This window comes from Phoenix dactylifera, chromosome 10 (genome assembly GCF_009389715.1).
Source record: "Phoenix dactylifera cultivar Barhee BC4 chromosome 10, palm_55x_up_171113_PBpolish2nd_filt_p, whole genome shotgun sequence".
Taxonomy (NCBI): domain Eukaryota; kingdom Viridiplantae; phylum Streptophyta; class Magnoliopsida; order Arecales; family Arecaceae; genus Phoenix; species Phoenix dactylifera.
The window spans coordinates 1520147-1537258 of NC_052401.1; the positions used below are offsets into that span (position 1 = coordinate 1520147).

The window sequence follows — 17112 nt, forward strand, 5'->3', positions numbered from 1 at the left end:
GGAAGATTAAAATCACAGACTATGCCTAGTTGACATATGTCACCATGCAAATTCTGCAGCCATATTATAGGAGGTTATGACGTTGCTCCGCTTACCAGAGCTCAAGGAAATCATATTTTCCAAAAATTTGGGCAAAACAAACTCCTCCTAGTTCCCACTTTGTCAGGCACATGCCTGCATACGTTCAAATAACAGTTACCCTCAGATTAAGAGCAGTTTGGATACGCCAAATAAAAATTTGGAAAGATAATCCCAACCCCAAATAGAGACTGCAGAAGGGAATTATGATCTATCATAAGCAACAGAAGATCAACTAATGAGAAGACGTTCCAGGATAGCATGGTACCTACATCCCATCACATGGCTGTGACAAAAACAATGGCAGCCTCATGCTATCAGTTGAAATTTTGGGGACTAGAAGGAATGGCATTTACAACTCGTCACTGCAAAAAACATATCTATTTTTCTGAAAAGATTTTTCTTAACTTGCAAGTATAACTTGGGACTGAACTGATCGATTGTCCCATTCAAAACATCGTTCATAAACATCCATTAATAGCCAATACAGAAGCCCAGCCAACCTCCCACCATCTTTCTCATGATCTAAGATCCACATAGGACACAGAAAGCCCAGAAGTGCCAAGAAGTGTAACCTGAAATTCAAAATCCGGGAGAATGAGTTGAGAAAAACAAAGTAGACAAACATGCATTCTGACGCTCCTGAACCATAGCTGACAAATATATCATTCAGAGTTTCAGAGCCAAAAAAAATGAAGCAAGCAAACATAAAACTTTGACACATATCCAAAGTAGTTTTCTTCTTTTGGAGTATATGGATGTTGCAGTCCCAGCCCAGCTCCAACATTAGGCAAACAATCCAATATAAAGCTAATAGTAAATCCCATAAAGTACAGGGACTTGTTTTGCATGAACAATGGGTTTGAAAATTTTTGAAGATAACTATAAAATAAATCAAATATATTCCTTGTAAACAACTCTGAAAAAGGGCATTGTACTCAGTATCCCCTGCCCTCTGAAAAACAGAAGAAATGGTATTGAAAAATAGCTGAAGCCGCATTATAAATGATAGAACTTTCAAATTAATATAAAAAGTGATATCTTAAAACATAGAAAACAAACTTCTATAAAGATGGAAGTTTCAAGGACCATGGATTATGCATGTTGGTTTTCTGTCAGATGTATAGGAAATCTAAGGCAAGCAAACTATATAGGCACATGCATTTCATTAAGGGCACACATTAGAATGCAGAAGATGTAACAATGGAGATTTGCTAAACAAGATATTTAACAAACTAGATTACAGTGTGGAGGTTGCTTGCTATTATTATCTACATCCCAGAAATATGATGTCTGAAGAATTTCTTGTGGTTATAAGTGGCACTCTGGTGCTTAAAAAGCATATCCATTCAAAGTACAATTCAAGAAATTAAAGCACAAAGTGTGGTACCAAACAATTAAGTGATATTTATCATGCACTACTAAAAAGTAACTTTACCTTTCCCCACTTAGAACCCATGCCACTATATCTCATCTTCAAGTGTGTCATTTTTGTTCCCAGCTTTCTTTCAACTTTTTCCCGCAAATAAGCCTCACCAGGGCCAAAAGAATCCAGATATGCCATGTAGCATTTATATGCGGCTCTTATGGCATCTCCTATATAATCTGGTAGGCTTCCCACATTCTGCAAGGTAACCTTAATCAAAATACTTAAGGCAAAACCCAAAAAGCAGCAAGGTGCAAATTGACATCTCTCTCTCTCTCTAACACAAAGTGGCACAACTAACAGAGACAAAATGCCCAGACCTCAACACTTAATCCATTTAGATCATCAGGAGCCATTCTGAGGGTAACTAGAACACCACCAAACTCCACGGAAGCCTCAGCTGCACAAAAGACATTTGCCAGAGCCTCTTGGCCAGCCTTATCATCAGAAGCTTTAGAGAGTGCCTTGTTTGTCTCATTTGCAGTACACTCTGGGATTTCATCCCAGTTCATAGCCATTAAATCCTGGAATGCAGCTTCTATGTCACGGTCGGTTATGGCACAGGCAACTGGCTTATGTTTGAACAGAATGCATGCCTACAGCTCAATGTGAAAGGAACACTGCAATCTGAGATTGCTTGCACATAAGGAAAACAAGTTTCTGGTTCAAACCAAAATTTGAGTAGAAAATCAAGAGACTGAGAACAGTACAATGCGACATGAATAATGATGTATAGAATTTTACAAGACGTGCAAAATGATGGAAAGACCAAGTTAAAAGGAGGATTGCTTCATATTTAGTCGAATATATGAATTTGTATCATCACAAATGCAACTATATGATTAGCAAGAAGGCAATAGCAGGAAGACAAATCATTCTGCATTAAGTAGTTATGTTTGAGAATTAGTTACTATAAGGAATAAATAGTGGTTGCTTTTTCCCAGATGGTGGCAACATCATAGATTCTTAATTCATTTCTTTTTACATAACCCTACCTAGACCAACAGCAGCTGTCTAGAAGATATTTTGTTTAACTACAGACATACCACTGGCATAATGCTATCAAGATGTAATATTCATATTTAGAAGAAAAATATGGCACTCTTACTCTTCCATTCTCTGTGAGACAGCTAGAAATGCTTGGCCTTAATTCTCATGGGCGTTCGATCTGCATTTTGCATTCCAATATAAATGTCAATTATGCTTACCATGTATGCAGGTATTTCAATTTTTCAAAAATAAGTCGCATACTTAATTTCACAAGTGGTAGGCATTTGGAAGGGAAAAGAACAAGAGATTGTCTAAGTGCAGCATGAAGGCAGCCGTGTTGTCATAAGGGGCATGTAAAATAGATTAGGCAGCTAATTTATGGCCAATCATGCACACCAAGTTCTATGATGCCCAAGCTCAGCTTAAGAATCTTTTCTGTGCTGACTCATTTGGGATGTATATGTACTCATGTAATCTAAATTCGCATATTAAAAGAAAAAGCATGTAAAAGCCGATTTATTGGCGTATCACTACCCACTCTATCTAAAATCTAGGCATATATTTCAGAATAGAATGCAATGCTTTTGGGTCAAGCAAACTGATTCAGATTCAGAGATTCTTACTGACCTGAATAAGGAGTTCTAATACAGGATATGCAAAGCTGCACGGGAACCCTCATCTGCTATCTCTGTCACTTGTTTGCTATAGCAATGAGAACCACAGCATACGTTCCAGAGAGCATTTTCAGTTTTCCGAGTGACGGTAGGATATGGATCAGATGTTCCATGAAATAAAAATGTCTTTCTAGGCTTCCACTCAAATTAGTTTAGTTAGTAATGTTAATACTTCTATCGGCATTGTAAATTTCTTTCTGTAAATTTTACATAATTTTGTAGCTGCATGACCACTCAATAGTCCATTAAAACTTCAAGAACATTAAATTGTTTCAGCGCTTATTGATTAGCGAGTTAATCTTCTTTTCAAAGAGAACATCTACGGGGAGAAGTGAGAGCTTAGAATATAATGCTCATGCAAATAGCATTTTACTTCTATAAGTAGAACTTGTAGCAAAACTTTCAGACAATAACTTTCTACCATAAGATGACTATATGACAGCATTTTTTTTATTTGGATAAACTAGCAATATTCAGCAGAGGTAACTGCTATAAAATGCCCAGCATAAAATATCATATATATTCACAAATTATTTAATTTCTACAAAATTATATGATGATATGAAAACAACGTAATGTTTCTGGTGGTTATGAACAATGGTTCCATTATCACTGGATAAATATTTTATCACTGGTTTAAAAGACAGACTAATCTGTATTTGGTATATAGAAAAGCACATAGTGTGTCATTACAAGATGCAATATAATTAATCATTTTTAGTATATGATATGAAAAATCCTTATTTTTTCCCTTCTTGTATCCATGAAAAAAGTTTGACACAGAATTCTGTCAAAATGTGCAATTTGATCGTGATTATAATAGTGAAGAAGCTACCCAAAGGAGGTATACAGAAGAAACTTAAATCAAGCATAAGAGTTGATTGCTGGAAACCAATTCCATTGTTCATTCCTACTATCAGCATGAATTTTTTTCTGTCATCAGCAGAGCTTATCGGTTACATTATCAAACACAAATGGGCGGGCGAATATATGAATGCTTGGGCCTTTTGTATTGACCATTTCATTTTGATTGCCCATTAAATTGCAAAATAATTCTGATGTGATTGTCATTGTTTGACATATTGATGTCATGCATCATAGCATCCTGACTTCTTTAATCATGTTTATGTCATAAGTTATGAAATGCCTGTTTTAGACAAATGCTATTTTATATGACTATTAGTATGCAATGGTTGAGCAAGAAAATAAAAAGATCTGTAAACTAATACAGATGAAACCTATCCAACTGTTTTCTGTGAACGTATTCAGAAAACATTAAGCTAGATCAGCACACAGTGTGCAACTTGGAGCAGCACTTGACCTGTCAAACTACTTACAAGAAGAACAATCCACCAGCAGTCAATCCTGTGGTGTAAGGCATTCCAAGTTGTTGTCTGTCAAATAATCGCAATAGAAAATGGCATTTAGTGTCTGTTTGAATGCCTCAGTATGTTGTCCATTGAAGATTCCCCTTTGAGCACTAAAATCGCGATAATGAGAAACGCTGGTAAGGTAGAGATTTCTGCTACCAAGAGAGGATTATGAATGACATGATTTCAAGAATTTAAGGATATTGGGTTCCCTCTATCAGGTGATTTCCAGTATCCCGATCATTTTGACAATCGTATGATCCACATTTTCCCCATAGAGAAGGATTCTCCTCTCTTAACAGCTAACATCTTCCCAACCTTAGCCATATAAGGGTAATTCAACAGATAAGCTTTGCAGGCGTCAAAACAGGCCCTTAGTCAATAGAAGTTGATGCTGCATTTCTATGCTATGTGTGAGGACCCATGCGGGCATGTATTTAGTCCCGTATCGGTTATTTGCTGGATAGATCTTGGGTACTTATACAGGATCAAGAAATCCAAATAATAACTTCCGGCTAGCCATTTTAGATAATGTCTTGGGTTGTTATAAATGGTATCAGAGCAGACCCAGTCTATAACCTATGTAGACTAGGGGACACTGCAGCACGGATCCATTGGAGCTGACCACGGGCCAATCATGGTGTTTGTGATTAGATTTGAATAGATTTGAACTCTTAGTCTGACGAGGACGTCAGGGCTTGAACGGCGGTTATTTGCTGGATAGATATTGGGTACTTATACAGGATTAAGGAACCCAAATAATAACTTCCGGCTAGCCATTTTGGGTGAGGTCCTGGGTTGTTACACTATGTCTTCTCAATTATCTTTAGTTTAGGTGCCCTATGTGGCGCACACATTAGTTATCCACCAGATTTCTATATAAAGGCATAAATCCCTGAGAGGACATTCATTATTCAGTAGAGGGACTCGCAAGCTGATAGTGTGAGACTTCAAAAATTAATGCTTTCAACAAAATAAACTAGGGAAGCAACATGAAGTGGTAATCAATCTGAATATGCTTGATCAATTGAGAAAAAAAGACAAGCATCTAACGAACATTCTGGTAATAAAGACGAAACTCCAGAAGAAAAAGTTGGATAGAGCAAAATGGTACATTTTTCTCTATCAGGACGCAAATGCTATAATAGGCACTTCATTTCCTGAAATTTTTAGGGACAATATTGGGCCAAGACAACGAATAGCGTATGCATAACATTATCTATAACAATAGAAAAGGGTGAAATGGAAGAAAGGGTGATCCTTAATTCTAAAGAGCATAATGGAACCACATGACCACATACTCTATATAAGCTGTTGCATAAAACTCGACCTCAATTGTAAAGCCAGATACGATGTTCTTCAAGCTCTTCCAAAAAGAAAAAGAGCCTTAGGAAAGTAGTCGTTATAAATGATGCAAAGCCAAATTATAAGACTGATTTAATTAAAATCAGCAAAAGTCCAACACAAAGGAAGACAACATGCCAAGCACGTGTTGTTGCATGCTGGTCCCTGCTGGCCATGCCAGGTGCATGCTGACATGTACCATATGCCACTACATGCACGTGCTGTGAGTATTGGGCCACCAGATGGGCCGATCTGGACCAAAGTTGGCAGCCCATCTGTAGGCCACTATCCGTTACTTCGAAGGGAGGGGAGAAATTGATGTACGGTGGCTCAGTCGTCGAACCCTCTAAAATCCTTAACTGAACCCACGTCACTGTTCCTTCCTCACTATTCTCCTCCTTCCTCAGAGACCGGGTTCCCTGAACGGACGTCTGTGTCGCCGGAGAATGTGCTTGTAACTCCTCCCCGAAAGTATATAAGCTCCTGACCACCTTATTTTTCCTCTTTCCAGCATTCTTCCCTCCCGGTTTACAGTTTGCTTGGGATAACAGAGAGGGAGAGGGAGGAAGGGAGGAAGGGGGGGACTCACATGTGCATATCTCCGCCGCAGGAAGAAGGCGAGGGCTGGCCGCTGTGGGTGCTGCCGGTCTCGGCCTGGGCCTCCCGAGCACCCCGGCGAGGGACCGCTCCCTTGTGTTCATGGAAAAGAGGAGGAGGGGGCCGGGCTACGGGCATCGCCGGCCTTGGGCCGTTCCCCTCCCGAGCTTCCTTTCCGCCATGGGTTCTCCTCCTGAGCTCCCTCTCCGCCGTCGGTTCTTCTCCCGAGCTCTGGTGTGGGATTTTTCTTGTGATCATGAGAGAAGAGGGGAAGGGGAGAAGAAGAAAGAAAGGAGGAGAGGAAGCTTCGGGATAGAAAAGAAACGGGAAGAAGGAAACGGGAAGAGAAAAGAAAAGAAGAAAAAGAGAGAGAAAAAGAAAAGAAAAGAAAAAGAAAGAAGGCCCACCGTGGGCCGAACTGGGCCAAGCTTGGGCTCTATCCCTTGCGGGCCTAACTTGGGCCCAGTTGGGGCCGTACCTTTTTGTAGGCCCAACTTGGGCCCAGTCCAACCTTGCTAAGCCCTATTTGGGCTGTACCCATTATGGGCCTAACTTGAGCTCAGTTCAGTCGTGTGGACCTTGTTGGACCGTGTTCAATAGCTTTTTTAGTTTTGCTTAGCTTTAAGATTGATAAAGAAATTAATTATATTCTAATGATTTTTAACTAGGTGCACCTGACCCATTCGTGTGAAGTAAGAGTTAAGCAAAAAGAGGTAAGTAACTTAATACTTAAAAGTGTGTGTTCTAGATTATTTGATAAATTAATTATCAGTAGATTAAATTTTGAGATATGTTTTGTATTTAGTAAAAATGGGTCAGGCATATTAAATATCATTGTAAATTATGTTATCTGCTATGAAATCTGTAAAATATGACTGGACAATTTATGAAATCTATTTTTATATGTATGTATTCTCAGCATGGCTATGATCTGTTCTGGTCCCACCAATGGAGATTATTCGTTGGCCCTATAGACTTGTATCTATGAGAAACTAGTTTCGACACTGTACCACCGGTGATTAGAATAGTAATATTTGGACACCGTACCACCGGTGATTAATAATAGTGGTGTTTGGCACTTTGTGTAACCTATGCCACGGGGTTACGTGGCCATAGCCTATATATGTTAGAATTTTCGTATCAGAGTTTTTATGAAAATGCTTAGTAAATTTTTTTAAAAAAATATGCTTATTTGTGATTAAATTTTTAGTCATTATTTTGTATTTTAATTCAACATTTGATATGCTTTGACCCTACTCTGGGGTATTATGTTGCTTACTGGGCTAGTGTAGTTCATTATCCTATTTTATTTGTTTTTCATATCCAAAAGATTGATCGCATGGGATTGAAGAGTGCGATAGATTTTGAAAATTTTTGCTAAAATTAGTTTAACTAAAATATTTGAATTATTTTGATATATCCAAATTTTAGAAACTTTGTAAGATTGTTTTGTATATATATTAATGTTTAAGTAAATTTTTAAGCATTTGAATAGCATTGATATGGTCAGCTGCCTTGCATGCCTGTACGGTCCGCCGTGCGGGCGTGCGGCGTCTGTTGCGCTTCAGGCTCGGGGCGTGACAGATTTGGTGGTATCAGAGCCTAAATTTTAGAATTCCTAGGATTCGTTAGAACGGTTGAGAGATGGGTAGAATTTAGATAAGGAGATAATATTAATTGGTTTTTGTTAATAATCTTTTGATTAAACTGTTTGAATGATCTTATGACATTTGTCTATCTTCACTAAATCAGAATGCCGCCTCGCCGTGCTCGTAGTCTGAGACAGATGATTGGGCGCTCTTGGGGTAGAGTTCCTACTAACTAAGCGGCCGAGGCATCACAAAGTTCGAGGCTCCAGAATGAGGCCTTTGAAATTCACCAAGAAGGAGGGGCTGGTCAACCAATGGTGAATCAGCCAACCTAGGGTCAGTCAACATTGACACCAAAAAATGTTGTTGGAAACCAGACCCAAGTACTCAAATTGATCGAAGAGGTCGTTGGGTTGGTACGTGAGCAGAGGCAACAACCTCAGCAATCAGTCTAGTAAAGATGTTGGTTGCTCTGAGCAAAGGACTGTTATGGAATTCAAAAGAATGGCTCCTTCGGCTTTTAAGAGCACCACTAGTCCTTAAGATGCTGAAGCTTAGATAGATGAAATGGAGAAAACCTTTAGGGCAATGGAGTGCACTGATGAAGAGAAGGCTCGATTTGTCATCTATATGCTTCAGGACCATGCTCATCATTGGTGGAAGTCTGTGGAGCGCACATTGGGGACACGAGCATGAGCCGATTACCTAGCAGAAGTTTCGCACATCCTTCTACTCTAAATATTTTCCTTCTAGTCGCCTGAGGGAGCTTGAGAGAGAATTCCTCACTTTGTCTCAAGGAACCAAGACTGTGGATAAGTATGAGGCAGAGTTTGATAGGCTATCTCGATTTGCTCCCACCCTCGTTATGGATATAGAATCCAGGATGAGGAGATTCGAAGAAGGGTTGAAGCCTCACTTACGTCGAGGTTTAGCTACAGTGCACTCAGTACACTATGATGATCTAGTAGACAGAGCCAAAAATATAGAAATTGTATGGAAGGAGACTCTGGATACCAGAGAAGAAAAATAAAAGAAGAAGAGCAGAGACTTCGATAACCATAGTGGATAGAGTTCTGTCAGGTCTACATAATCTCGCAATAGATCCTGGCAATCAGGGAAGCATGGATCTTATGGGAAGGCTACTCAACATCAGCAAGACAAGTTTAAATGTGAAGCATGTGGAGGTGCCCATAAGACAAAAGTTTGTAGACAGTTATCTAGAGCTTGTTTCAAATGCGGCCAGCAAGGTCATAGGATAGCAGAGTGCCCTCATAATCAATAAGACTCTCAATCAGTTCAGAGGCCTCAAGCTATAAGGACCCAGCAAATGCAAGCTTCTCTTGCTCCAGCTCAGTTGGCTCAGCCTTCTTCTTCCAAGCAGCAGAAAGGGGGGAGACCGCGCATACAGGGTCGTGCAGCCGTGTTTATGCACTGACTCAACAGGATGCTCAGGCATCCAACACTGTGGTGTCAGGTATATTACCGATTGCATCTGTTTATGCTCATGTGCTGTTTGATTCTGGTGTTACACATTCTTTTATGTCATTTACATTTGTGCAAAAATATGGCCTGCCTTGTGTGTTGTTAGATTATGATTTGCATATGGGCACCCCTACTGGGGTTGGGGTGATCGCTAATCAGGTATGCAAAACTTGTTCAGTTCAGATAGTAGGTAGAGACATGACTGCTAATTTGATAGTCATTGATATGCATGATTTTGACATAATATTAGGTATGGACTGGTTAGCGATGCATTTTGCTACTATAAACTGTCATGAAAAATGGGTAAACTTTCAGATCTCTAGATATACTGAATTTAGCTTCATGGGTAGTGGTGCATATACTTCCCTTCGAATTGTCTCTGCTATGCAAATAAAGCGGCTACTCAAAAAAGGGAGTATGACATATATTGCCACAGTAGTGGATACCAGACAATCATACCAAAGATTAGAGGATATTCCAGTAATGAATGAATACCTTGATGTTTTTTCGGAAGATCTCTCTGGCTTGTCACCAGAGAGAGAAATTGAATTTGCAATTGATTTGACTCCTAGTACCACACCAATCTTCAAAACCTCCTATAGAATGGCTCCAGTTGAAATGAAAAAAACTAAAGGAACAGTTGCAAGATTTGCTTGATAAAGGTTTTATTCGACCCAGTGTTTCGCCTTAGGAAGCTCCAGTATTGTTTGTAAAGAAGAAAGATGGAAGTTTGAGGTTATGTATTGATTATCGGGAGATAAATAAAATGATAGTAAAGAATAAGTATCCTCTACCAAGGATTGATGACCTATTTGATCAGTTAAAGAGTGCTTAGGTATTCTCCAAAATTGATCTTCATTCTGGGTACCATCAGTTAAAGATAAGGGCAGAAGTTGTGCCTAACACTGTTTTTCATACTTAGTATGGGCACTATGAATTTTTGGTCATGCCCTTTGGATGACAAATTTCCCTGCAGCTTTTATGGATCTGATGAATAGGGTGTTTAGGCTCTTTTTAGATAAATTTGTGGTGGTCTTTATTGATGATATCTTAATTTATTCTAAAAGTCAGGCCGAGCATGAGTAGCGTGTGAGGATAGTACTAGAAACCCTAAGACAGGTTCAACTGTATGGTAAATTGAAGAAAAGTGAATTTTGGCTGGACAGTGTGATGCTCCTAGGACATGTGATATCCAAAGAGGGAATCTATGTGGATCCAAAGAAGGTTGAAGCAGTGGTCAACTGGAGCTGGCCAAATAGTGTTTCTAAAATTTGCAATTTTTTGGGCCTAGCTGGGTATTACAGACGATTTGTTGAGAATTTTTTTCTATTGCTGCACCTTAATTTAACTTGACTAACTCATAAAGAAGTTAAGTTTGAGTGGTCAGATAAATGTGAACAGAGCTTCCAGGAGCTTAAGCAACGTTTAGTGTCATCCCCCATCCTACCCTTCCTTCCAGTGGTGAAGGTTATATCATCTACAGTGATGCTTCAAAGAAAGAACTGGGTTGTGTGCTGATGCAGAATGATAAGATGATTGCTTATGCCTCCCAACAGCTTAAGCCATATGAGGAGAATTACCCCACTCAAGATCTTGAGCTTGCTGCTGTTGTGTTTGCATTAAAAATCTGGAGACATTACTTATATGGTGAATCTTGCAAGGTGTATACTGATCACAAAAGTCTAAAATACCTCTTTACCTAGAAGAAACTCAATATGAGATAGAAAAAATGGTTGGAATTGATAAAAGATTATGATTTGTCTATACATTACCATCCGGGAAAAGCTAATGTTGTGGCAGATGCACTGAGTAGAAAAGCTTCTGGTAGTATTGCTGCTCTACTTACCTCTCAGAGAGGAATCTTGGAAGATTTGATGAGAGCAGAAATCGAGGTTTGTTGGCACGATCTTGATGCAGATTTGGCAAATCTACGTGTCCAACCTATCTTGATAGAGAGAATCAAGATTGCTCAAGTAGATGACCCTCAGTTGCAAAAGATTAGAAGTGACATTGAGTTAGGTTCTCAGTTAGAATTCAGACTTCATGAGGATGGATCATTGAGATTTAGAAACAGAATTTGTATTCCAAATGACTCTAATTTAAAGAGAGAAATTATGAGAGAATCTCAAAATACTGGATATACAGTACATAGTGGGAGTACTAAGATGCATAAGAATTTGAAAAATATGTTTTGGTGGAATAACATAAAGAAAGAAATTGCACAGTTTGTAGCTCGGTGTTTGAGTTGTCAGCAGATTAAGGCAGAACACCAGAGACCGGCAGGGTTGTTGCATCCCCTTTCAATCCTTGAATGGAAGTAGGAATACATCACAATGGATTTTGTCTAGGTTGCCTCGTACTCCTAAGGGTTATGATACTATATGGGTGATTGTCGATAGATTGACAAAGCACACTTTTTGGCATTCAAAGTGGGAATGACACTAAAAAAGTTTGCGGAGCTCTATATTGAGCAGATAGTTAGATTGCATGGAGTACCCATATCCATTATTTTCAATAGGGACTCGTGGTTTGTATCTCACTTATGAGGTATGTTGCCCAAAGGTGCAGCCCAAGAGGGGGGATGAATTGGGTCTCTTAAAAAATAATAATGAAGTGAATAACTCACTGAAAACTTTTGCAAACTCAGAGATCTAGCAGCAGAATTAAAGCAGCACAAATAAAGCAGTAAATAACTTAAGAAAAACAGTTAGAAAAATGCGGTAGAAAAAGAGAGACAAGCCACACACAAATACAAGGATTTATAGTAGTTCGGTGTACTCCCAACACCTACATCCACTCCCCAAGCCAAGCTTGATATTTCACTATAACCCAGCAGATTACAACCTGATTGTTTTTCGGGCGCACAATCAGAAACCTAGTCGATTTTCTCAGAAAACTAACCGAAAATCTATCACCATTTGTTTTTCCGAGCTCGCAAACAACCTAGTAGGTTTTCAGATAAATCAACCAAAAATTTTATACTGTTTGTTTTTCGGGGCTCACAAACAATCCAGTTGGTTTTCAGATAAACTAACCAAAAACTTTATCCTTGCTGAATTCTTCCGATTCAGCAACTTCCAATTAAGGCTTGGAAGTACCTTTACAAGTTTCAGATGATGAAACTGTTACAGCAACAAATAATCCAAATAAATGATTGTTGTAACCAAAAAACTAGAGATTCAGAAAATATAAAATGTATCAATAGAAGCAATGCTAAAACCGATGAAGAGATTGGCTGATGATGTGAATCCCAATGTTGTGCACCAACTCTTCTTGTTGCAATGGATGAGAAGCTTTAACTAATTTCCTCATAGGAGTAAGTTTCAGAAGAATGCCGATGAGGATGATGAACTTTTTTGTTTTTTTCTTCTTCTTTCTTTGTGAAAACTTCTTTTTCTTGATTGAATGTTTCTCTCTTCCTTGTTGTTTTCTTTCTAAGGTTCTCTTGAATTTATAGATAAATTCTTTAGAGGGATACAAATTCCTTTCTTACTGTTTTGATAGGAAAAAATGTTGGCCCATCTGGAGGCCACTATCCATTGCTTCGAAACGTTGAGAAATTGATGTACGGTGGCTTAGTCGTCGAACCCTCTAGAACCCTTCTATTAACTGAACCCACATCACTGTTCCTCCCTCACTATTCTCCTCCTTCCTCAGAGACCGGGCTTCCTAAGTGGACGTCTGTGTCACCGAAGAAGGTGCTCGTGACTCCTCCCCGAAGCTAGGTAAGCTCCTGACCACCTTATTTTTCCTCTTCCCAGCCTTCTTCCCTCTCGGTTTACAGTTTGCTTAGGATAACAAAGAGAGAGAGGGGGAGAGAGAGAGAGAGAGAGAGAGAGAGAGAGAGAGAGGAAGGATGGGAGGAAGGGGGGACTCATGTGTGTATGTCTCCGCTGCAGGAAGAAGGCGAGGGCCGGCAACTGTGGTGCCGCTGGTCTCAACCTGGCCTCTTGAGCACCCCGGCGAGGGACCGCTCCCTTGTGTTCACGGGAAAGAGGAGGAGGAGGCCGGGCTATGGGCATCGCCGGCGCCACCGGCCTCGAGCCGTTCCCCTCCCGAGCTCCCTCTCTGTCGTGGGTTCTCCTCCTGAGCTCCCTCTCTGCTGTGGGTCTTCTCTCGAGCTCCGGCGAGGGATTTTTCTTGTGATATGGGAGAAGAGGGGAAGGGGAGAAGAAGAAAGAAAGGAGGAGAGAAAGCTGTGGGAAAGAAAACCTATTCCTGTTTCACGTCGTCATGATTACATATCGTCCACAGATAGCCCCCAAAAACGTGTAAGAAGACATACCCACTTAATTGAGGATCATCGACAGATAGAACTCCGAACCATGTAAAAACATCAAACTCCATACTATGCCCAATCTCATCTCTTCTTGATCTCCTTGGATGCAACTCGACAATGGGCGGTCCTGAAAGGCAACCAAGAATAGAATACCTTTAATCAAAACAGGCTCAACTCTTCTTGACTGCATCTCAGATATACTAAAAGATTCATTAAATAACTATTCAAGAACTCGATATCGGCAACTTCTCATGCAAAATTTAGTTGAAAATAAGAAAAGATTCAATAAATCAAAACAAAACCTCAAGAAAATGGTCAAGAAAATCCTAGATCGTAGAATAGAAACTGAGAAGAAACAGAAACGAGATAGAGCAAGGGGAGTGGGTTACCAGGTGATTCTAAATTAGAGGACTATTCATTGAATAGAAAAAGATTCATTGAATACTAAACAGGCTCAACTCTTCTTGACTGCATCTCAGATATACTAAAAGATTCATTGAATAACTATTCAAGAACTCGATATCGGCAACTTCTCACACAAAATTTAGTTGAAAATAAGAAAAGATTCAATAAATCAAAACAAAACCTCAAGAAAATGGTCAAAAAAACCCTAGATCGTAGATCAGAAACTGAGAAGAAATAGAAACGAGACAGAGCAGGAGGGAGTGGGTTACCAGGTGATTCCAAATTAGAGGACTATTCATTGAATAGAAAAAGATTCATTGAATACTAAACATGCTCAACTCTTGTTGACTGCATCTTAGATATACTAAAAGATTCATTGAATAATTACTCAAGAACTCGATATCGGCAACTTCTCACATAAAATTTAGTTGAAAATAAGAAAAGATTCAATAAATCAAAACAAAATCTCAAAAAAATGATCAAGAAAAACCTAGATCATAGATCAGAAACTGAGAAGAAACAGAAATAAAACAGAGCAGGGGGAAGTGGGTTACCAGGTGATTCCAAATTTGAGGAGTATTCATTGAATAGAAAAAGATTCATTGAATACTAAACATGCTCAACTCTTCTGGACTGCACCTCAGATATACTAAAAGATTCATTGAATAACTATTCAAGAACTTGATATCGACAACTTCTCACGCAAAATTTAGTTGAAAATAAGAAAAGATTCAATAAATCAAAACAAAACTTCAAGAAAATGGTCGAGAAAACCTTAGATCGTAGATCAGAAACTAAGAAGAAACAGAAACAAGACAGAGCAAAGAGAAGTGGGTTACCAGGTGATTCCAAATTAAAGGACTATTCATTGAATAGAAAAAGATTCATTGAATACTAAACAGGCTCAACTCTTCTTGACTGCATCTCAGATGTACTAAAAGATTCATTAGATAACTATTCAAGAACTCAATATCGGCAACTTCTCACGCAAAATTTACTTAAAAATAAGAAAAGATTTAATAAATTAAAACAAAACCTCAAGAAAATGGTCAAGAAAACCCTAGATCGTAGGTCAGAAACTGAGAAGAAACAGAAACGAGACAGAGCATGGGGGAGTGGGTTACCAGGTGATTCCAAATTAGAAGACTATTCATTGAATAGAAAAAGATTCATTGAATACTAAACAGGCTCAACTCTTCTTGGCTGCATCTCAGATATACTAAAAGATTCATTAGATAACTATTCAAGAACTCAATATCGGCAAATTCTCACACAAATTTAGTTGAAAATAAAAAAAGATTTAATAAATCAAAACAAAACCTCAAGAAAATGGTCAAGAAAACCCTAGATTGTAGATCAGAAATTGAGAAGAAACAGAAACGAGACAGAGCAGGGGGAAGTGGGTTACCAGGTGATTCCAAATTAGAGGACTATTCATTGAATAGAAAAAGATTCATTAAATACTAATCAGGCTCAACTCTTGTTGACTGTATCTCAGATATACTAAAAGGTTCATTCAATAACTATTCAAGAACTCGATATCGGCAACTTCTCATGCAAAATTTAGTTGAAAATAAGAAAAGATGCCATAAATCAAAACAAAACCTCAAGAAAACCCTAGATCGTAGATCAGAAATTGAGAAGAAACATAAACGAGACAGAGCAGAGGGAAGCAGGTTACCGGGTGATTCAAAATTAGAGGAAATAAAAATCACCAACGGTTACAAGAAAGAAAAGTCCCGATTCATCTCCATGGCCGTGAGAACCAAGGGCGTCGTCGCTACGCCAAGAGGGATCTTGCCGACGTCTTCCTTTCTTCATCGCCATGGCGGCGAAAACCGAGAGAGGCATCGCCATCGCCGACAGGGATCTCGTTGACGTCTTCCTTTCTTCATCGCCATGGCGGTGGGAACCGAGAGCAGCATCACCATACATCATCCTTTCTTCATCACCATGGTGGTGAGAACCGAGGGTGGTGCTGCCATCGATAAGAAGGATCTTACCGACATCTTACTTTCTTGCAACAAGCAGGAGTCGGGCTTCGGGGTGGCTGGCAAAATGAAGGGTAGACTTGGGGGTATATATAGCTGTTTCTAAATAAAAAGCCCTTGGTTAAGAATAGAATTACAAAAGTAGCCCTCCTGGGTGGGACGGGTTGCACCTTTGGAGAGAAACGATTTCCTTGCTTCGTGCGAGGGCACCATGACTTCAGAGTGCTTTCAGATTTGTGCGACGCATGATTCAATAGTCAACATCATGAAAAAAAAGATCAATCCTTCTTTCCCTGAAAGATACAATCCGAACTCTCTTGATGTGCATCTACTCTAAGGGACTGAGCTGTTAGTGAAAATTTTTCAGTTTTGAAATTTTTTTATATTATATTTCTATACTCATTGTTATTGATAAATATAAAAGTCCTTTCTATTTTCATAATTCATATATTTACATGATAAAGGATAATATATGTAGTGTTTTTTAAATTTTTCTCAATGAATCCACCGTCACTGCATAGTAATTTTGTTTCATGTAATGAATTAATTGGTCTAAAAATGTTTGGAAAAGCTCTGTTGCTATTTCTCAAGATAATCCACATTGATGTAATGAAAGAGAAGGACCGACAATAATAACAAAACATCACTCGTAATTTGATTTATTTATTTATTTCTTTCTTTTTTATATGCAGAAGAGGAGGATATTAATTTCAGGCTGGGGGACCAAACTTATGGGGTCATGTGGAATAAATGCTGATTTATCGAACGGTTAGGAGTTTGTAATCTTTCATTTGTTGATGGTGTCGGTTTCACATTATCTCTGATATAATGAACAAGTTGGGTGCATGCTTCCTTGTCAAGGGATCCAATCTAAATGTTGGAAAGCT

At 38.9% G+C, this 17112-nt stretch overlaps 1 protein-coding gene across 1 annotated transcript; it reads right to left on the reverse strand.

Annotated features, from left to right (window-relative positions):
• Positions 1-265: 265 nt before the first annotated feature.
• On the reverse strand, positions 266-16279 carry LOC113462471 (succinate dehydrogenase subunit 5, mitochondrial-like). The gene is made up of 5 exons (XM_039130717.1): positions 15916-16279; positions 13836-13956; positions 1825-2131; positions 1517-1702; positions 266-653 (listed from the first exon to the last, which is right to left on the reverse strand). Exons 3-5 carry the CDS (start codon positions 2020-2022, stop codon positions 597-599), a joined length of 441 nt encoding a protein of 146 aa, XP_038986645.1. The 5' UTR covers positions 2023-2131; positions 13836-13956; positions 15916-16279; the 3' UTR covers positions 266-596.
• Between the last annotated feature and the right edge of the window lie 833 nt (positions 16280-17112).

What these genes read in the sequence shown, in the direction of transcription:
- LOC113462471 (XM_039130717.1), bottom strand. Translation starts at nt 2,022, where the DNA reads ATGGCTATGAACTGGGATGAAATCCCAGAGTGTACTGCAAATGAGACA. An exon ending in TAAATGGATTAAGTGTTGAG is followed by an intron (nt 1,703 to 1,824) that starts GTCTGGGCATTT and finishes GTTACCTTGCAG; the next exon opens with AATGTGGGAAGCCTACCAGA. An exon ending in TGGGTTCTAAGTGGGGAAAG is followed by an intron (nt 654 to 1,516) that starts GTAAAGTTACTT and finishes TTTGAATTTCAG; the next exon opens with GTTACACTTCTTGGCACTTC.